Source organism: Alternaria postmessia (genome assembly GCF_024291825.1).
Source record: "Alternaria postmessia strain BMP 2775 chromosome Unknown scaffold_65, whole genome shotgun sequence".
NCBI classification, from domain to species: Eukaryota; Fungi; Ascomycota; class Dothideomycetes; order Pleosporales; family Pleosporaceae; genus Alternaria; species Alternaria postmessia.
The window spans coordinates 77,388-97,851 of NW_026260138.1; the positions used below are offsets into that span (position 1 = coordinate 77,388).

A 20,464-nucleotide genomic window follows, 5' to 3' on the forward strand; every position below is an offset into this window, starting at 1 on the left:
TGTATTTGTGGCGGTGAGAGATGCTGTAATTACATTGTTGCCAAGTATAGGCACAACCATACCTACTCCACTATAAAACAAGGTCGTGTGCATAAGCACTTGTACAGAAATTGAAAAAGTGTCTATATTCAATGTTCCGTGCTTCAAAGAAGCTCTATTCAATCTGAATAACGTGCATGCGAGTCTGTCCGATTGTCCCGAAAGACGAACAGAAAGTCTTGTGTTCGTGCCATGTCCGTGTCAGTCTGGTAGCATCATCCATTGCTCTGGAACGCATCAAACTGTTCTATATATGAGCGACAAACATAGCGCCAGGGCACATCTCTAACAGTGAGAGCTACCGCAGTGTATGCTGTCTTTTCTTTTGAGACGAGGACATGGAAGTTGGCCGCCAGTGACATACACTAGGAAGATGACTTGAAATAATCCATCATCAGCATAGCAGACTACAGCGTGTGTCCATATGCAGCAACCGCATAGAAGGATTCCACGTGTATATGCCTCTTGTACCAATTTCGCACCCCAGAACATTAGACAATCAGTGTTGATGATCTCTGGGGATAAGATTCAGCCCATAACATTGTGAAAAGATGTAGGACAAAGCTGACACACCACAATCTTCACATCGTTGAAGGGTGGAGACACATCCATTACTTCGGGTTGGGAGACAACAATATCAAAACTTTGACTTTGTGTTTTAGAGAGCATAAATTTTGGGTATCGAATGAGGAGACAAAGGCAAGGGCATGGAAGAATGATGATGGTTGTGGTGATAGAATGATTATCATGATAATGACGATGACCATAGGATATCTCCTTACATACGTACCATCTCGTGTATTTGTACGACTCGCGACTTACAGCTCGTCTCTCTTTCTTCTCTGTCCACTTCCTTCTTGCTGCGCTTGTGTCTCCTGAGTCTGCGCCTCATGGCGCTTCGCGCTCTCCACATCCTCTTCCCACATCTTCTTCTTGGGATTCCTCGGCTTATCGCTCTCCTTCAGTACAGTTCCGTCGCCCAGTGTGACGGGTCCCTCATCTTCATCCTTCTTCTGTTGCCTGAACTGTGGGTGATCAGGCACCTCTTCCTGCTGCTGCTGCTGCCGATTTTGTTCCGCCATCTGGCCTACTTGTTGCGAGTAAGAGCCTTGCGGACTAGGATCCTGACCTTGCCTGTTTACTCCGCCTCCACGACCGACAGGGATGTAGTGTGGTTGGGCGTTGGAATCGCGTCGGGGTATTCCACCTGTTGCGCTAGGTTGGACAATAAGAGATCTGGAGGACGAGGAAACTGCGACACTCGATGATGCGGCTGAAGATGCGGCGCCGAAAGGCAGGACAGCGGAAAGGATGCGAAAGGTAAGCTTGACCGGCCAGATGAGGAACCAGGTGAGTGGGCCGTATAACCAGCGACGGAAGACGAGCCAGATGATTGTGGTTAGGAGGATGTAGAAGGTAGTCTCAAGATACCACGTGTCACTTTTTGTGCTCTTGAGTAGTGTCGAAACCAAGTTCTTGCTGTTGGCTAGTAATGTGTTTAGATCCGAGTACTGCTCCCCAAGATCCTGTAGGGCAGCGTTGGTCTGTTCGAGCGTTTCTTGTGCGAATCGAGAGCGCGATAGCTCGTCTTTCATCAACTGCGCTGTTCGGCGCAGAGCAGATGTGACGTCTGAAGATGCCTGAGCGACGACTTCGCCTTCTGATAGCCCCTGCTGTTGCTTTCGTTGGCGGTACGTAGAGGATGGAGTCGAGGAGCCTGATTGCAGGTTGGAGAAGAGGAGTTCGCGTTCCTTGAGCTTTGCGCGGTCGGCGTTGTGCTTGGCTGTAAGTTGTGCTTTCCGGTATTGCGATCGCGATCTACATGAAGACTGGTTAGCATGCCACACCAGAGGATGCAGTAAGGGGGAGACGTAGTCACGTACGACCTCAAATCCTCTGTCAACCTCGCCAGTAGTACAGCAAGTCTGCTTCTCTCGCTGTCCTTGCTACTATCCCTCCTTCGCCCAGTAATGCCACCTTGTGACGTAACGTCCTCGACCTCTTGCCTCAGAAGTTCAAGTTCCTCTTCAATCCCCTTCAAAGTCTCATGTATCTCGGCACTAAGTTCCAACCGAACGTCGCCTTCTTCGGAATTGTCGAGTGGTTGCGAGCCTGGCTGGAAGTCTAACTTGGCTAAGCGTTGGATGAGCTGGCCAACACCTTTGTTCGCTTCGGAGAGGGCGCTTAGGCGGGTGGTGAGGGATTGCGTGGTGGAGGGGAGGGGTGCCATTGTGGCTCGGGCTGCGGAGAGGGTCTGGTCGATGTATGCGACTGCCCTATGACGGAGATGGCTACGGTGGGCCGTTTGGCGGGGTGAAAGGGCGTAACGTGTCTGGACGGCTAGCTGTAGCGTGGCCCGCACAGAATCCTGAGCACGGACATATCGCGAAGAGGTTGCGACGAGCGTAGAAGACGTCGACTGCAGTGCAATTTTGACCCATCAGCCATCGGTACGCTGTCGCATCTATCTATCTTCTATACAAGCTAACAGAACACAGTCTGCATCGCCGACCCGCCTCTCTACAGTCGCCGCAATGATTACCAGATTCCTGACCGACGTCCGCGTAGCATTCAATCCCTTCTCCCCGCGCTCAAAACCCGCCCGCCTCTTCCTCTCCTTGATCCCACCGAATGCACGCCAAGATGGCATGAAGATTGAGTCCAAGATGCTGCCACGAGAGAGCAAGGAGCCTGCGAGCCTAGCTGTCAAGTTCAGTACGTACACGTTCCGCTCATTCGAATCGTGCATCTGGAGCAAACGCTAACATGGTCGCATAGAGGACGGCAAGGAGATGAAGCTCGATCTCAGCAACATGCGCATAACACAAGTCGTCGAGGAAGTCGACAGACACTCGCGGTCGTTGGCACGGAAAGACGAACTGGCAGGCAACTGAGGCTTCAGCATAAAGACATGATTGTACATAAGTATTAAACCACAGCATCGGTCGGCGTCACGGCAATATTCTGGGTTGGGCTGAAATGAGGTATTGATCATTTGTCTCATGACTCTATATACCGTCGTTGGTCGGCGTTATTCATGCACATTTATCTACCATCTACCCTCATGTTCTCACTCCAATGATGTTTACACTTTTTTCGTAACCATGGCTCCCATTAGAACTAGTTGGATGGGGCACCGGAGATGTAGAACCACTTGTCGATGCTGGGGTCGATAGGAGCGGGCGCCTTGTTCTCGCCCTGGGGGACGTTGAGCGAGCTAGCGTCGGTGCGGTCGGGAGAGTGCGAGACAGTGGTGTTGGTGCTACAAATTTGTCAGTAGGATGTCATTTAGCAGTAGGCAATCCACTACGTACAGGCTGATCTCATCCTTGGGGGTCTTGCCAGTGGCAAGCTTCTCCCAGGCCTCAGCACACTCGCGGACAATGTCCATGGCGTACTTCTTGTTCTTGCACTCGCCGGAGAAGGCGAACTGGTTCTCGGGCTTGCCGTCTGGGATCTTGTAGATACGGAACCACTCGTTTGTGGCACGGAGAAGACCGGGCAGGTGGCGCTCAACGTCCTCGACGTCGTTGAGCTTGGGGGCCAATGGGTCGTTCACGTTGATAACCATGATCTTCCAGTCAGTCTCGCCCTCGTCGAGCAGAGCCATGACACCGAGAACCTTGACCTGGATGACCTCACCAGGCTTGGCGACAAGCTCACCAATCTCGCAGACATCCAATGGGTCGTTGTCACCCTTGGCCTTGGTCTCCTGGTGAACAACGTTGGGGTCCTCCCAAGTCTGTACAACATCAGCACCTGTGTGATTGTCCGATATCGGGGTCGCGTCATCGTACCTGGGGGAAGGCACCGTAGTTCCAGAGGTAGCCCTTGTGGGGGAAGCAGTTCCTCACGTAGCGGAGCTTGCCCTTCTTGATGTCCTGCTTGATGGGGTTGAGCTGCTCCTCCTTGGAGATCTGTTGCGATGGTTAGCCTGTGTCTTTGCGCGGGACCGTGAATAGGCCACGGCGCAGCCAATTGGGGTCAACGCACCTCCATCTTCGCGTTGGTCCAGCGGGGCACCTCAACAACCATGTTGAGGATGGTTTGCTGCTCGTTGGCGTAGAGCGGGATGTCGTGCCATGGCGAAACGAGCTGGCCGTCCTTCTCGATGAAGATGCGGTGCTCGAGCGTGTTGGCAGCGCCAATCTTGCGTGTGGTGTAAGACATGGTGGATGGGCTCTTCGTGGCAGCTGTACGAATGGCTGTGGAAGAAGAAGCTGTGGAGTTTAGATGGCCTGCAAGTAGACGAGCCCTAGAGTTGATTTTGTCGTTGAGGGGTCTACTAGTGGGGCTGGCAGGCGGGGAGCTCTGTTGGGAAGGCGCCACTGTGACGAACGTCACCGCCGACTGTCTGCATGAGACAGCCGTCGCAATAGGGAAGGGGAGCTTCGACCGGGAGATCAATTTCTGGGCGGGACTGAGCCGCAGCAGCGATTGATAGATGGGCATACAGACGGCACTCGTTTAGTAGACTACTAGATGGAAGTGCAGCCGATTCTCCTCTCACGCGAAGCCCAGACCGAGGATCAAAATGCGACCATGAGGTACGGGAGCGGGACCCGGAAGCTCCAACTTTTTGTGCACGGACACCGAGGCTGCTCAAGTCGGCTTCTGTCCTTTGCGAATTCTTCTTCGAATTTTCGACATCACAGAGCGCAATCACACATCGTCAGGAGACCTGGGTCGCTTCTCAACATGGCTTGTCGACAGCTCGCGATTAGAGAGGGTGTTTGACTTCAAAAACAAACATGAGCTAACGCGCCATGCAGCAGCCATCACAACATCAGTACAGCTTATTCGGCCGCCAAAACCCAGGAGCCACGGTGTCGTTGACTTGTCTCAAATCCTGAACAGGGTTTTCCATCATTTCGACGCGATCTTCACGATTCTCATAGGTATCCACACCGCTCTCAAAACTATGCGACGTTGGCTCTTCCGGCAGCCCTTCCCAAACATGGTCATCGTACCCTATTGGATCATTCTGCTCCAGATAATCTTGGTCGGTATAGGGCGTTTCCAGATGACCTTCATTGGCTCCCAAGTGCAGAGGAAGCTGCTGGTGTAGTGCTTGTTGCTCATAGATGCTCGGGCCAGCAAAGTTTGGTAGTATCGATTCATGGTAGATCTGATCCACGAAGCGTACAGCAGGAGCCTGCTGAGTCGCACTGCAGAACTCTATTGAGTCTTGTCGGAGGTCCGACCTTGTGTTCACTCGGTGGATTTCTTCGGTAGGTCTCCTACGCGGCTCAGCAGCATGACGCCTTCGATATAACGCATCATTGCATTGTTGCAAAGCGAGCCCTAAATCTGAAGACGTCGGTATTCGACTCTGTTCAACGACGCTACCATCCTTAGGCTGGTTGTGGTGTCGATGCACAGCAAGAACGGGAGCTGAGGCTGGGGCAGGACCTGACTCGGTGCCTTTCGAGTTGCTACGTGTTCGAGCATGGCAGACGTCTATGACAGGTGCAGACTCAAGGGGTGGCATTGATGGTGGTGAGCCAGCAGTGTCGGCCTCTTGTAGCCTCGCAGATTGTTGGACAAAATTCGGCCTCTGTAGAGACGAGCTGCGTTGAGGCAAGGACTGCGACCTTGAAGCTCTATCTTGTAATGGAGCGGACGAAGGTATCTTGAAGCGAGCGCCTGGCATGCTATCGGTTCTTCCTTTTGTCGCTGCTAGTGGACGAGTTGGTAGCCTGAAGGCATCATGCTCTTTTCCTTTCCTAGTGTCAGATTCACTATAGGAATCTACATTATGCGGACTGTGACGGGTGGGAAGGCTGCAGGGCTGCGCTGGTTTCGTGCTAGGCGCTCGAATCGACTCTGGCCAAGATACGTAGCTAGTACTGTCATGTTGAGGGCCTCTACTTCCGAAGCCCAGGTAAGACGTTGGGCGCGCTACCACAACAGTGGATGTAGCAGTCTCATACACAGGGGGGTGATCACGGCGACACCGCTCGTTCCTCGAAGCAGCATGTTCTGGGAGCCTGTTGCTGTCCTTCTCGACCAATACCGGGCGCATTGAGGTAAAGAAAGCGGAAATCTCCCCCTCCTTCGTTTGTTTCTGGTCTTTTTTTCGCTTCTTTTTGGCCAGATTAGGACGTGCCATAACCTCTGGTTCGTCCCTTTCTTTCTGCAAGAACTTCATCTCAGAGAAGACTAGATCGGGCACTGCGACATATCAGCCGGAGGAGATGCAGGCGGACGGGGATCTAGGATTGAGCTATCTGATTTGCATCGACGTTTCCGTTTAGTGGACTCTACAGGCCGTTGATGTCTAACCGGCTCGCGCTGTGTTTCCGGTTGGACTATCTCGTCTAGCCACTTTCGAATGTCCATGGTATCCTGCATTCTAGATGAACCTTTTGGATGACGGAGTCTGATTGTGTCTTTGATTCGATTAATCTGTGAAGCTCGAAGGTTGATGTGGTGCTACGACGTGGCGCAGATGAGCGGGAGGTCGTGGTGGTGGATCGGCAACTTGTGCGATGGTTGGTCACTTTGGAAAGGGTGCCGACTGAGAGGCGTTCTCACAGTCTAGGACATATTGAATGTCCGTCAGACTCTGTGTAGTCGCCTAAATTCAATATCATGGAAGGTGCCAGTGGGTGCTATGATTTTGACGCTTCCGTCATCGCCAGTGCCACTGCACTGCTGAAAGAAGGCACGACCAATGGAGGACGCGAGTGAGTCTTCCATGTCGGTATCTCAGTACGTTCTACCACTGGAATGTGGAACAATCAAAAGCTCCCTTTAACTTCTATTTCAACTGGTAGTTTCCGGCATCATTGGATGACTTATCCTGCCCTGGAACCGGGCTCCGCGAAAGCATCATCTTGGCATCGTACTGCCACATGCGTCAAGCCGCTATCGCAACGGGACGAATGCGAACGTTCTCTTTGTCGGATTTTCTGGAGATGCACGTATTCATGGTACAGGACAATTTGTCCAGTTTGCGCAGCCTCGGTATATCTCGGTAAACGCTGCCACCGTGCCAGCTTTCCATTACCGATGATAGGAACGTGCTACATAGGGTCAACGAGGCGGTACGACACGTCCTGGCACAGCAAGATCTGGTCATATATCTGCCGCCAGTCTTACGATAGTGCCCTTCCAGCTTTCTACATGTTGACGTCGCGCGCACGAGCCAACCTGGGACGCAGAGGGCCTGGAAGTCTAGTTTAGGCCCGATCCCCACACCGTCAGACTAGGGATGGCGACTTGATAAGCTTCTTTGAACCACCACCTTCTGTCCAATGCCTGCCCGCCGTTGACCTTTCGTCACAGCCCGATAGTTTTGTTGTAGCGACGGGCGCAGATCGCTGCTGTCTGGAGCACGCAATCTGTTCTATCCGCAGGCTTGTCCATGCACGTATTTCGCAGCGACCCAATGACGCCTCCGCACTCATGCCGGCACTCTGAACAGGGACGATAGATCGGGGCACCTATCAGAAAAATCGTTTTCTCTGGCTCGCCAGCGGCCTTGTAATTGGATACACCTAGTCTTAGCCTAACGTGGGCTGCATATACCCAGCATGAACAGACAGACACGGGAACACACTAAAGAGCCAGCTTGCCGACATGTATGTATGGCAGAACCAGTATCTGCACCCTGTCCATCGTCAGGTGCAGGCTCCCAGGCAAGGCATTGGGACAAGCTAGCTGCGAGGGGCCAGTTCCGTTTGCTGTGCTGCAGGCCATGTCCGAACTACGAGACACTCTGCTTCGACTGGCTGGAGAGGCACATTGCATCCCGTTGCTCGTGGCCATCCACGTCGCTTTATAAACCGGGCCCTCAGCTATCCAGTCCGTGCGCCAACCTTTGACTTGCATACAGCCTAGCGCTCTTTCACCTGGTGGAGGGGTACTCATATCGTCGCTTGCCCCGCCAACCTAGACGCTTCACTATCTCTGCTCCTCACCCTGTGCCATCACATTATTGCGACAGCTTGCAGCCAACTTCCTCCCCCTCTAACTCTTCAGAGCAATCGCTTGCGCCATCCATACCAATACAGCCTGGTGCTACAAGATCAAATGTTCGTTCCGTCACGTTGCTACATACTGCCTGCCTGGGAAGCTGCGATGGATTCCTCGCCTTCCTGCACCTTTCCTTCGCTCTACAACTCCTGTCACTACCTGTCTTGAGCCTTTTTGTATCGCGCGCTTTGTTTCGAGTTGCGAGAGCTAGTATTGAGACCGTTCAGTGTTCGACCCAGACATCATTCACCATGTCTAAGCTCTTCATTGGGTAAGTGCGCCTTCTTCTCCCAGCGCTCATGCGACTGACCCTGAACAGAGGCCTCGCATGGCATACCGACGACCAAGCTCTCCGTCAAAAGTTCGAGGAGTTCGGTGCAGTCGAAGAAGCCGTAAGTGACACGTTACTCTACCACTCTTCTCGTCAAGGTTAGGCAGAGGCTCACATCATCTCAGGTCGTGGTTAAGGACCGCGATACTGGTCGTAGCCGAGGCTTTGGCTTCGTCCGCTATGCGCAGGACACCGAGGCCGATGCCGCTATGCAGGCCATGAACAACGAGGAGTACGTACACACTTCTCTCAGACACTTCCCCAGTCGCTGGGATGCTTAAACAAATTCGCTGACTCTGTTAGATTCGATGGACGTAGGATCCGCGTCGACAAGGCTTCTGACCGCGCTGGCGGCGGCGCTCCCCGTGGCGGCGGCTACGGCGGCGGTGGTGGTGGATACCGTGGAGGTTACGGCGGCCAACAAGGAGGTAAGCTTTCTGCCCCGTATCCGTTCTGAAACTGTACTGACTATGTCCCCAGGCTATGGTGGCGGTGGCCGTGGTAAGCACATCTCGCTCATCTATGCACAGTGAAGACTAACTAGGAAAGAAGGTTACGGCGGCGGCGGCGGCGGCGGCTCTTGGGGACCTTCCCAGGGCGGCGGCGGTGGCGGATACCAGTCTCGCGGTGGCTACGGTGGCGGCCAAGGCGGTGGTCAGGGCGGCTATGGAGGACAAGAGGGTGGTCAAGGTGGTGGCCAGCAATGGTAAACACCTCGGCGAACCTTCGTCCTACAGTCTTGTGCTCTCAGAATAACCAAGGGTACAGACTTGCTGGTTAAGGGCAAGAGTGCTCCTGTGCTTGAACTGGCTTTACACCAAGGAAATCGTTTGGACGTTAGCCGACACTGCTCCTCCTTCGAATGAGCATCATCATTCTCATGGACGTTTCTTATTATGTTTAATGGCAGTAGAGGTGGTTGGTACTGAGAGATGAGATACCCATTGAATCAGGAGGTGCTGCTACTCTGTACTTGTCGCGCGATAAGGTTTCGGTTCTTTTGCACACTCTCTCACGACCTCTTCGTAGTCTTGATGGCTTGTCATCGATCCAAAAGCTGTGTCATTTGAACGAGTCATTTCAATCTATCCAGTAAAGTGGTTACTAAAAAGCAAATAATAGTCCAACCCTAGCAAGGACCCTCACTCGTATTCGCGTCGCAACCGTGCGACACAGTGGAATATGCGTATCTTCCTGAGATGTCCGTATCACGTCACTATCGCTATGATGAGGCTCTGCGGTCTCTAACGGATTTCTCCACAAGACGTCAGTTTGCGACAACGCTATCTCCTCTCACCACCCACTTGATGGGGCACTTTCGACGGCAGCTAATCCATTACTCAATCGTATGCACTAGAGCACAATGTCAGCACATTAAGAAAATGCAGCAGCCAAGACAGCGCATTGTGATCATTACTGCATACTGCATACTGCATACTGCATACTGCATACTGCATACTGCATACATAGCCGCCGGAAATTCCTGTTGCAGCTGCAGTACCAACGCATAGTAGAAAGGCAAGTTTCTGCAAGTTTCTGCAAGTGCTGGCTGGGCTGCCTGCTGGGAGTCAGGCGCACTCCGTGCTGCGTTTTGTATAGTCCTCGCGCACGCACTTCCGCATCTTTGAATGCTTTTGCTGCTGCCTAAGATGATCTTCATCCAGGCCCGTCAGGCCGCCAGGATGCGACCGAATATCTTGGGGTGAGGAGGCCCGCTGACGACCCCGCCTCACCACTCCTCCACTATCGCGACTCGCCGATACCCAATACTCCACCGCATCTGTTTTGCTTGTTCTACAGCCGGTTGGAACTACTTCAAGTACATCATGAAGAGTTGGAATGGGTTGGAGGATGCGACGGCGCCGGTCAAGCCTCGACGGACCCCGACGCGGTGGCGTGCACTGTCTGCGACCTTCGTCACACTCGTCTGTCTCGCAGCAGTGGATACCATCTTTCCTGAATTAAAGAACTGGGATCTGTCCTTGTCTCTGGACGAAGAGCCTGCGTTGCATCATGCCGCTTTTGAGTGGTCCAAGGTATGTTGAGAGAGCGTTCCTTGAGCGTCGCACCGCACACGTGGTTCTGCAGTCGCTTTGGCCGGCAACTTATCAGGTCAAATAATATCACCCACTCGAGTTGCACAGCAGATGACTACTTTAATTCCCAGATATGTCCTAGACACATGCCAGAGCACCGCAGGCAACTGCTGTCTCATAGGGCTCAATGGAGGATTCTGATCGTGATTGGTGGCCCGACCATACTGCACTCTGGCTTTCATCAACAAACACTCATGACCTATGTTCAAACACCTTGTCAATTCCAGCGAGTTACAGCTTTCTACCAACTAGCTTATCAACACTATTTCAGCACCCTGTAGTATGACTGGTGGGAAGAAGACTAATTAAGCTTCAGATCGCTCCGAGTGAGCATCTAGAATTCCACAAATGCTTCGGCAGATTTGAATGCGCAAAACTAAGCCTACCATGGGACTACTTCAACGGCACCTACCCCAATCATACCGTCAGTATCGCTATCACCAAGATACCTGCCAGAGTACCCGTGGATGATGCTCGTTATGGAGGTCCGATCTTGTTCAACCCCGGCGGTCCGGGTGGCCCAGGTGCTGCAGTTGCAATTGTGTTAGGACACGCGCTACAGCAGATCGTGGACTCCAGTGTTGAGACTTCCACACCCTCCACCGATGCAAGATACTTTGATGTCATCGGATTTGACCCCCGCGGAATCGGCTGGACGGAACCGGTTGCTCGATGCATGCCAGATCAGCCTGCTTCGTGGTCCTGGAAATTGAGAGAGGAGACGGAAGGACTTATCGGAAGCTCAGATGCAGCTCTCGGTAGACTTTGGTCTATGAAACATGCCTTTGGCGCATCCTGCAAATTAGCTGAGGAGGACCAAGAGGGACCGGATATCAAGCAGTATATGGCGACGGCATTCGTCGCTAGAGACATGTTGGAGATCACTGAGAAACACGCCGAGTATGTCGCAAACGAGGTAACTCGGAAGGCTGCGCAGAAGGCCGGTAAGCGTCCCGGATACTACAGTCCCACGTATGTTCCAGGGGAAAGCAAGCTGCAATACTGGGGCTTCTCATACGGGACACTACTTGGATCCACCTTTGGATCCATGTTTCCCGATCGTGTTGGGCGTCTCATTCTCGATGGTGTTGTCAGCTCATACGACTACCAAAATTCCCTTGGCAACGGAAGCCTTACAGATGCCGAAAAGGCCATGACCTCCTTCTATACCTTTTGCCATAATCTGGGTCCTGCTGAATGTCCCTTGGCAACTACGAACTCAAGTGTCTCGGATATAGAAGATCGCACGCAAGACATCATCGCATCGCTGTACCATAATCCGCTTCCCATCGTCTCGTCTGATGGTCCAGACTATCTTACTTGGTCTGATCTCAAACTATTGATCTTCGGCGCTACCTACCAACCACGCTTGATGTTCCCATTCGTTGCAGACATTTTAGCCACCATTGAACAGGGAGGGGGCTCAGCGACCGACCAGCTCGCTAGTATGTTCCACTACAACCACGTTCTTTTTTGCCCTGCCAACGGCACCGAAGCATCTGATACGCCAGTGCCCGACGTGGCAACTACGGCTATCTTATGCGGCGACGGCATTGATCAAACTCATCTCACTAGAGACGAATTCGAAGCATACTGGAATATCATGGACACCCTTTCGCCGAACTTTGGCTCCTACTGGTCCATGCTTTTGATGAGTTGTGCAGCATGGAAAATCAAAGCCAGCTACAAGTTCGAAGGCCCTTATGGTGGCAACACATCGCACCCTATCCTCTTCATAAGCAACACAGCAGACCCTGTTACGCCTCTTCGCAGCGGACGCTACATGCATAGCCTCTTTCCCGACAGTAGCCTTTTGATCAGCGATCATGTTGGTCATTGTTCGATTTCCGCACCCGATATCTGTAGCTTGAGCCGTGTGAAAGCATACTTCCAGACGGGTGAGCTACCGTCGCCGGGTACTGTTTGCGTACCGCCACCTAGCCCGTACAGTCTCAACTCGACGGATCCCGATAGTCCGTTCTATGACCCCTCGTTAGGTAGCACCAATGTTGCCAGATTCCGGGAGATGGACTCTGACGGGGCAAAGCTACTAGCTGCCGGTGAGTGGTTGCAGAAGCGAGTTGCTGCAAGCGATATGTTCGGCCTAAACCTGCCTGTCGCCGAAAGGGTCAATCGAGCTATGCAAACATTCTTGAAGGAATCGCTATCAGGTTCAGATTATGCTGTATTCGCCTAGCCGTGCGCTATTCTAGAGAACGGCCTTTCTGAGCTATGTGCTTAAGAGACCAGCCTGCTTCTTACGCGCTGTATCAAGATACCATACTGTACTGTGATTACTCAAACTCCCTCAAATCGCCGACGCATTTTAATTTTCATCGAAGAGGTATACTATCTACATTTGAATTTACCACAATGTGATCACATTCTCTCCGACACTGGGAGAACAAGTTTACTTTTGTCTACCCTAATCCTAGGTTATCATTGGCTAATAAAGGATCAAAAATGCACTATTTCGTCAAGCCAAAGAAGATCCTCACTCTATCAACTCTTACTGCATCGCCTCTCTCCATTCACCACTGCATTATCCAGCTTTGTTGTGATACAAAAAAAAAATACTTAGCTTATACGAATACACGATTGCATGTAACAGCTATCTCCCAAGGTTCAGTTTTCCTTTATGATGATGGGTTTGGCTAAAAACAGCAATGGTTTTAATTCCGGACACATTCGCGAGCCTCTCACAATCTGTCAAACACGCTGCTAATTCTAATATACGGCATTTAGAGATAGACTGTGTATCCTCATACACGGGAGCATGCTGAAGTATCGCGATTGATAAGTGACAGATGCCAGTGACACTGTACACAGAGGTCGTGTCGCATAATTGTTCATGACGAAGTATGTGCCCAGCCCACAAGCATCATAGCAAACTCACATTGTCGATGCATGAGCATGGTGAGACAAGAAATCTGAACACAGTATCGTTTTTAGCACGAACATATTTTACATACAGCTCAACTTTAGAACGCCCAATTGCGCCCCACCCGATTTTGTGCACCCAGAATGTTGCAGCAGCCAATCCAAGCATACAAGCTATCTACTCCTCCTCCTCTTCTTCATCACTGTCCTCCTCCATACCCTCTGCAGCCTCAACCTCGAAGCTAGGCGCCTGGTCCACACCAAGATAGCTATCACTGACCAGGAAGCAAGTCAACTCATGGTGACCCGGCTTCTCGAGCGTGAATTCAAGTACAGTCTCCAACTTCCTAAGGATAGGCACCTTTTTGATCGCAAGCAACGTGCGTTCTTTCTGGTCTCCAACGACCAGCCACCAGCTCTCCGTCTTGTCGGCAGGATAGAACGGTGCGTGAACCTCCATCTTAGGTTCCTCATCCTCCTCAATGTTGCGTGTGATGCGCACCTTGAGCTGGGCGGGCGAGTTGGAAGCGATAGATTCAGGATCGACGAGTTCGTGCTCGATCTCGATGTTGGGGTAGAAGTTGTTTGTAAAGTTTGCGATGTCGGCGAGTTGGCGTTGGTCGACGTTGAGGGCTGAGATGAGCTTCTTGTAATCTGGGTTCTCGTCTTCGTCCATGGCATTGATGAAGTCGTCGACGTCGTTGATGCTGAACTTTTGCGCTGCCTTGATGGTGTCGGCGTCGAAGTGGGGGATCTGCTTGAGGGGGGAGTCCTTCTGCCACATTGCTTGGACAACCATTTGAGAGAGCTCCATAGCGGACATTGCATTGAGGTGAGCCTCGGATGAAAGAACGTCCACGCTTGCGCTGAGGATGTTGAGAACCTTTCGAAGGACGGTTTCTTGGTCCTTGGCCAAATCGATAGGGAGCTGCATGCGTGAAAAGTGAGCCTGAAGAAGTACGAAAGCCTTGAAATGTGGCGTCTCAAAGTTCGGCTCCTGCATCTTGAAGGGAACGCGGTCGTAGATGCGTTGGAGGATGTGGTCTTCATGCCTGCGTATTTGGATATCTTCAAACTCGGTGGCGGCTGTAATAATCTCCAGTACACCCTTCAGGCTTGTCCTGCCGTTGAGTGACATCATCAAGGTCTGCATGGTGATGAACGAGATGTTGTAGTATGCTGCGATCATGCACGGGTTCAGCGGCGTGATAGCATCTTCGTCTTCATCATGCTCGATTAGGTTGGCATCAGTCAGCTCCTTCAAGGTCTGCTCAACCATATCGGACAGATGTGCGCTCAGTCCCTCGTGCGATGTGTCGTGAAGATTGTAGTAGCTAGGATTGGCGAGTAGGCGACGGTAGAAGTAGGTGTACGTTGACCAATCGACGGCCTCTTGTGTCGACTCGATGGTCTTCGCACTGATCTCGGCAACAAACGCGTCGTGGAGGTAATCAGGAAGATAACTCTCGATCGGCAGGGCCTCGTTCAGGAACTTCTTGTAGTACTCACGCTTCACTGCAGGTAGCATAAGCACACCCTTTGCTGACTTGTCCAGTCCGACTCTGCCAGCTTTGCCGAACATCTGCAGGATGTCACTAATGGGATAGTCAACGTAACGATGTTCGCGGCCTTCATAGAACTGAGTGCCTTGAACAACGACAAGATGAGCACTACTGTCGATCTCCCAGCAAGAGTCACGCGATACAATGAGGACCTGGATAGCGCCGACCTTGAACAGATGCTGCACAGCCTTCTTGTCGAAGGAGTTGAGAGCTTCGTGGAAGTATCCGATACCATGCGACAAGGACGTAGCAAGTGCTTGCTCATTGATCTTTTCAAGGATTGGTTGAATCTCAGAAACCTCGACATTGAGGAAACGGTCCTCATCCTCGTCGGCTACACAAGCGTTGAAGAGATCAGCAGCGGAGTTTCGGGCTTGCTTCCTATTCGGGACGAAGACCATGGCTGGTTTGTCCGGAGACATCTGCGTGATGGCAGTGTAGGTCGGTCTTGCCATAGCCATCATCAAGGATGGGAAATGGGGAATTGTGAAAGACTGGATCTTCAACTCGAGCGGTACTGCTCGGATAGCGGGGCTGAAGTTGTAAATTGTGTGCTTAGTCGCACCGATCCATTCGCCGATGTCTCGTGCATTGGACAAAGACACACTCAACCCGACAATACGCAGCTTAGACTCTAGCTGTGTCGCCATCGCTTGCATGCGAGAGACGACGATCTCGTAGACATGACCGTTTGTACCACCGAGCATGTGCAACTCATCAGCAATCAACAGAGCTACAGACTGCACGTTCTTGCGGCGCTGCCACTGACGAGAGAGTGAGTCCCATTGTGAAGGTGTGGCCAGAATAAGATCACCCTTCTCAAGCAATCTGAGGTCTGCTGTGGTTTCGCCAGTGAGCTTGACAATGTCCTTGCCTCCACTGAGACTTGTCAACCGCTCGTTCCAGTTCTTGTACTGGTTGTCTACAAGCTCCTGGAATGGTGCAAGGTAGACAATGCGCCCTTCGTTGTTGGTAGCCCAGTGTCGCAAGATGGCGAATTCAGCGCAAATGGTCTTGCCAATACCTGCCGATGCACCAATCAGGGTATTGTCATCGGTCGTATACAGGGTATTGAAAGTTTGTGTCTGAACCTTGTTGAAGCGTCCAATGTTCTCGTACAACCCCATGTACTCCTTCCTCTTCAGAGCAGAAACTGGCAAAGGCTGGAGATCAAGGACAGGGGTGTGAGCAGGGAATTTTGCCGGCAGAATCAACTTCTGGAAAGAGACAGCAAGCTTGGTCTCGGATGCCATCCATCGGTCGGAGAGAACGGTGATGAAGTAATTCGGAGGCATAGGCTCATCGATGGGCACTGTCACCTCCATCAGATGTTCATTGGCGTCGCCATCTGAGTAGTCCCGTCTGAGAATGAAGGTGTCGTGGAACAATACTTGCTCGCCATCGCAGTCCTCAACCAGAATCCAAAATGCTTCAGAAGCGCCGTGAAGCTCTGTGTCCCAAACGAAGTCAGGTCGAATTGTCAGCTCCAGGCGTAGTAGCGACCTTGTTACTGGTCGCGGTGTCGCTTCAATCTGGAGGCGTGGGAACTTCTCCACTAAACCACAGACAAGCTTACCAGCCTTGGGCATACCCAATAGTTCACCCATGCTAGGTGGATCAAGGCCAAAGTAACTCGACCAGCCAACATCGATACGCTCCGCCTTCTGTACAATATCTCTGGGGCAGGTGGGGAATTGGCGAAGAGGCGTCATGGTCGGCCACATACGCTTTTCAGCCATCTTGCACATGTCTAGAGCGAGCTTTGCAACTTGTGACCAACCCTTCTTCAGGCAGATCTCAAAGATGGCACGAAGAATACGCCCAGCAGATTGCGTGACGTAGACCAAGTCAGCCATTAGTGCCAATCCTTCAAGCTTGAGGCGAGAAATATAAGCTTGGAGAAGAACATTGATCTTCGCTTGTGCTTCTTCGACACCCTCCTTGACCGGAATAGGGACTTTGCCCAGCAACTTCGCAAGCTCGAGCTTCTCATCTTGACGTACGGGAATGTACTTGAATTCCTCACTGAGAGCGAAGACTCGGAATAGCTCGATAGCGCTGATACCCGGTTGGATGTGCATGTTGTATGTCGCCATCGAGTTGTGTGTGATGTAGTAATGGGAGGCAATTCTTCCAAGTTCTGTCGGGTTGAGCGCACCAGTCTTTCTGTCATACTTGATAAGACTGCACTTCTCTAAGACGTGTGCGGCAGCGTGAACAAGATCCACACGTCTTTGCTCCAGTACGGTGTCGTTCTCGTATTCTGCTCCAACCCGATACAGAGCCGGCGATCGAAGCATTCGGACAAAAAGGTATGTGTAGCCGAGCCAATCTACGGCTTCGTCTCTGCTGCGCACGTTACCGAGAACGACCTCGGCGTTGAGATTATCCGCGAGCTTGCTGATCAACTGCGACTCAATGGGCAATTGTTGATTGAGTAGCGATAGGTAATACTGGATCTCAGACTGTGTGGTAATGATGATACCCTCTCCATAAGTATCGTATTGAGGTCGACCGGCACGACCCAACATTTGGAGGACATCCTGAGGGCTGAGTTCGACCCAGCTTCCCTTTTCAGGGGAGTAGATCTGCGTTCCCTTGATGATGACGGTATGCGCGGGCAGGTTGACACCCCAAGCCAATGTCGCTGTGCATACGAGAACTTGGATGGAACCATCGGCAAACAAATCTTCTACTGTAGTACGATCCGCTCGCGACATACCCGCATGATGGATACCGAAACCGTAAGGCATCACGTCCTTCAGATCAGTGTTCTGAACCGACTCAGATTCTTCTCTCAAGATCTCCCGACTGGCAGCATCTGTCCGAAGAATCTTGCCTATAGATTCTTCTTCGAGTGCCTTGTCACGGATGTACTTGGCAGTCTTCGCGGTTTCCTTTCGGGAGTGCACGAAGATAAGCATCTGATTACCTTTTCCGCCAACCTGTTCCAGAACCTTGGTATAGCAGACGTCGTTCATCGTCTTCAGTTGCTTGATGGCCTTCTTGTCTGTGACACCGATGAATTCTTGCTTTAACGGACACGGTCGGAAGGTAGCGTCGAAGTGGAACAGGCCCTTGTCTGGGTCAATGCGCAGGAAGCTCGCAACATCGCGGTAGTTGGGAAGGGTCGCACTCAATCCGACAATGCGAACATGATCTCCAGTCTGTTCGCTACGTCGTAGAGTTCTGCTGACGATACTCTCAATGACAGGACCACGGTCATCATGCAGAAGATGAATTTCGTCTATACAAATCAGGCGAACAAGATTTATGTAGCTGGTATCGGTAGCTTTGCGGGTAATGACGTCGTACTTCTCAGGGGTGGTGACGATGATCTGGGTCTCTGCGATCTGCTGCTTGGTGAGTTGGCGGTCACCAGTAAGTTCGGAAACCTTGATGCCGTATGGCTCCAAACGTTTGCCAAAGTTACCAACTTGTTCAGCGACGAGAGCCTTGAGGGGGGCAATATAGATGATCTTGAAATCGTCCAGAGCAATCTCCCCAGTCGTGGGGTTTCGGTGCTTGCCAATCTCGCGAAGCATTGTCAACATCGCAACGTTAGTCTTTCCGGAACCAGTGGGAGCGCAAATTAACATGTTGCCATCGTCGTTAAACGCTGTGGGAAAGCACTTTGTTTGGATACGGTTGAGCGACTTCGAGCTACCAAAACCTGGTCGCGCCCAGTCTGGTAGCTCAGAGGTAGGCATCAGAGCTGGCTCGTTAGGGTCACGCTTCGCTTTTGGTGCAGGTACGTGGATCTCCTCGTAACCCTTGAATTGACGTCGCGTAGATCCTTGGGGCAGCTTGACACTTGCGTTTGTCATGAGATGGTTGCCCTGGTCGAAAACAATGTTGTCCAGATTCACGAGTCGGCTCGATGGTTGCAGGCCACCCACAATGCCCTCTGGTTTTGCATCAGCCATCTCCACATCGTTTGAGGTCTCTGGAAGACTGATGTCCTTGAGGTTGAACTTCATCTTGCCAGTGCCAGTTTCAGACCCATCCTCAGCCTTGATACCGGTCTCTCTTGCGCGAAGCTCTTGTAGGATCCGTTGCTGACCTGCAGCCTTCATCTCCCGTTCGACGGCTGTTCGCTCATCGTTGTCCTCGGCAGCCCTCCGCCACCTTGTTACCCAAACGACCCTATCGCGGTTGAGAACGAGTTTCGCAACAAGCTCGTGATGTTCGTAATCGAAGAGGTCCATCAGATCGTTCTCGATCTCACGGAGCTCCTTCTCCTCGCCATCTTCCGAGACTCCTGCAAGGAACTTGAGCGCATCCTGTGTCTTTTCTTGCTGAATATGCGCATCTTCGTATATTTGTCCGATCTGCCGTTGCAACCAGTACGCATCGATTTCGTGTGCGGGTATAAGTTGGTCTGCGCTGTTCTTGCGGTCTGAGGTAACGGTGTCGCCCTGTATTATCGTCTCCTCTGTTTCCGCAAAGCCTCCATCTTTTTGGTCCTGGTCTTCTCCGATCTGCTCTACGGGAGCCTCTGCTTCATCTTCCTCGTCTGATGTATCGGCATCTCGCACTTCGAATGTTTGAGGCCCGTCTTCGTCCTCCTCTTCGTCGTCGAAAACGACAGCTACACCCTGGTTGTCGCCGGCGTCAGCGCCATCGCCGTCTGCCATCTCCTCATCACCACCTTCCTCGTCGTCTTGTGCATCGTAATCGGTAATCTTCTTGCCAAGGTTCACCAACTCATTAAACTCCTTTGCGCCCATCGAGGTACCAAGAAGATCGTCCACCTCTTTCTTCTTGTCAAAGTCCTTCATGGTATCATCCTTGAGGTATTCGAGGACCGCATCGGCTGCACTTCGTGTAGTCGCAGGATCAACGTCGCCAAGGGATCTGCTCACAATGGTTGTGATGAGGTCGAAAGTCTGGCGCGTCGCAGGAGTCCGCGGCTTGTATGTGAGGCCTTCGATGTTGAGGTCGGCCGTCGCGATCGCTCCAAAACCACTGGTGCCATCGTCCCGTTTCCTCTTGCGCTGCTCTCTCTCGAGAACATCGCCACCCTCATTCAGATTTCCTCGCTCAACGCCAGGCCCCTTGAGCTTCTTTGCTTGCGCATTCGCGCTGTCGCGCGCTGTGCGCCCGCCCATGTCTCTAATGTTGATGCGACCTGCGAGCGATTCAGGATCGCCAGTATGCTCATCTGGCCGACGCGATATGAGGCGCCTGTCGGCCTGCAGGACCAAATTCGACATGGCCGCATACTTGTACTGCCCGAGATTGCTCTGGTCCTTCGACATGGTGGCGGTGGGTATCGTGATCTGGCGCGGCTTGCGCTTCTAGTTTCGCCTTCTCCAGTAGGCGACGTACAAATTATAGGACTTTTGTACAGCGAGCTGTCGTGTCGCCGTGTCCTTTAGAGCGAAGAAAAGAAAATGGCCGTGCGATTGATACAAGTCGGGCTGTGGACGCGCCCTAAGGTTGGATGTAAGTGAGAGGCAACGGTCCGAGAAAAATGATGGCCCTAGGAGCTTCCGACAGGCAGCTAGCACGCACGTGCCACCATCACATTACCATGACCCTTCGTGCTCACATATAGGACAGGTAGCCCGTCT

At 52.1% G+C, this 20,464-nt stretch overlaps 6 protein-coding genes across 6 annotated transcripts; 3 read left to right on the top strand and 3 right to left on the bottom strand.

Moving 5' to 3' along the window:
- Nucleotides 1-857: 857 nt before the first annotated feature.
- J4E82_008299 (uncharacterized protein) lies at nucleotides 858-2,269 on the bottom strand (the record flags this gene model as incomplete). The annotated part of the gene is made up of 2 exons (XM_051734533.1): nucleotides 858-1,857; nucleotides 1,923-2,269. The coding sequence occupies 2 exons, from the start codon at nucleotides 2,267-2,269 to the stop codon at nucleotides 858-860; spliced, it is 1,347 nt and encodes a 448-aa protein (XP_051585712.1).
- Nucleotides 2,270-2,573: 304 nt separating this feature from the next.
- Nucleotides 2,574-2,933, top strand: J4E82_008300 (uncharacterized protein; the record flags this gene model as incomplete). The annotated part of the gene is made up of 2 exons (XM_051734534.1): nucleotides 2,574-2,754; nucleotides 2,818-2,933. 2 exons carry the CDS (start codon nucleotides 2,574-2,576, stop codon nucleotides 2,931-2,933), a joined length of 297 nt encoding a protein of 98 aa, XP_051585713.1.
- A 226-nt stretch (nucleotides 2,934-3,159) lies between these two features.
- Nucleotides 3,160-4,209, bottom strand: IPP1 (Inorganic pyrophosphatase; the record flags this gene model as incomplete). The annotated part of the gene is made up of 4 exons (XM_051734535.1): nucleotides 3,160-3,301; nucleotides 3,354-3,781; nucleotides 3,837-3,956; nucleotides 4,033-4,209. 4 exons carry the CDS (start codon nucleotides 4,207-4,209, stop codon nucleotides 3,160-3,162), a joined length of 867 nt encoding a protein of 288 aa, XP_051585714.1.
- A 4,061-nt stretch (nucleotides 4,210-8,270) lies between these two features.
- On the top strand, nucleotides 8,271-9,060 carry J4E82_008302 (uncharacterized protein; the record flags this gene model as incomplete). Its single annotated transcript, XM_051734536.1, has 6 exons — nucleotides 8,271-8,290; nucleotides 8,339-8,411; nucleotides 8,476-8,582; nucleotides 8,654-8,778; nucleotides 8,831-8,851; nucleotides 8,903-9,060. 6 exons carry the CDS (start codon nucleotides 8,271-8,273, stop codon nucleotides 9,058-9,060), a joined length of 504 nt encoding a protein of 167 aa, XP_051585715.1.
- Nucleotides 9,061-10,176: 1,116 nt separating this feature from the next.
- On the top strand, nucleotides 10,177-12,643 carry J4E82_008303 (uncharacterized protein; the record flags this gene model as incomplete). Its single annotated transcript, XM_051734537.1, has 2 exons — nucleotides 10,177-10,386; nucleotides 10,763-12,643. 2 exons carry the CDS (start codon nucleotides 10,177-10,179, stop codon nucleotides 12,641-12,643), a joined length of 2,091 nt encoding a protein of 696 aa, XP_051585716.1.
- An 861-nt stretch (nucleotides 12,644-13,504) lies between these two features.
- Nucleotides 13,505-20,149, bottom strand: J4E82_008304 (uncharacterized protein; the record flags this gene model as incomplete). Its single annotated transcript, XM_051734538.1, has 1 exon — nucleotides 13,505-20,149. One exon carries the CDS (start codon nucleotides 20,147-20,149, stop codon nucleotides 13,505-13,507), a length of 6,645 nt encoding a protein of 2,214 aa, XP_051585717.1.
- Between the last annotated feature and the right edge of the window lie 315 nt (nucleotides 20,150-20,464).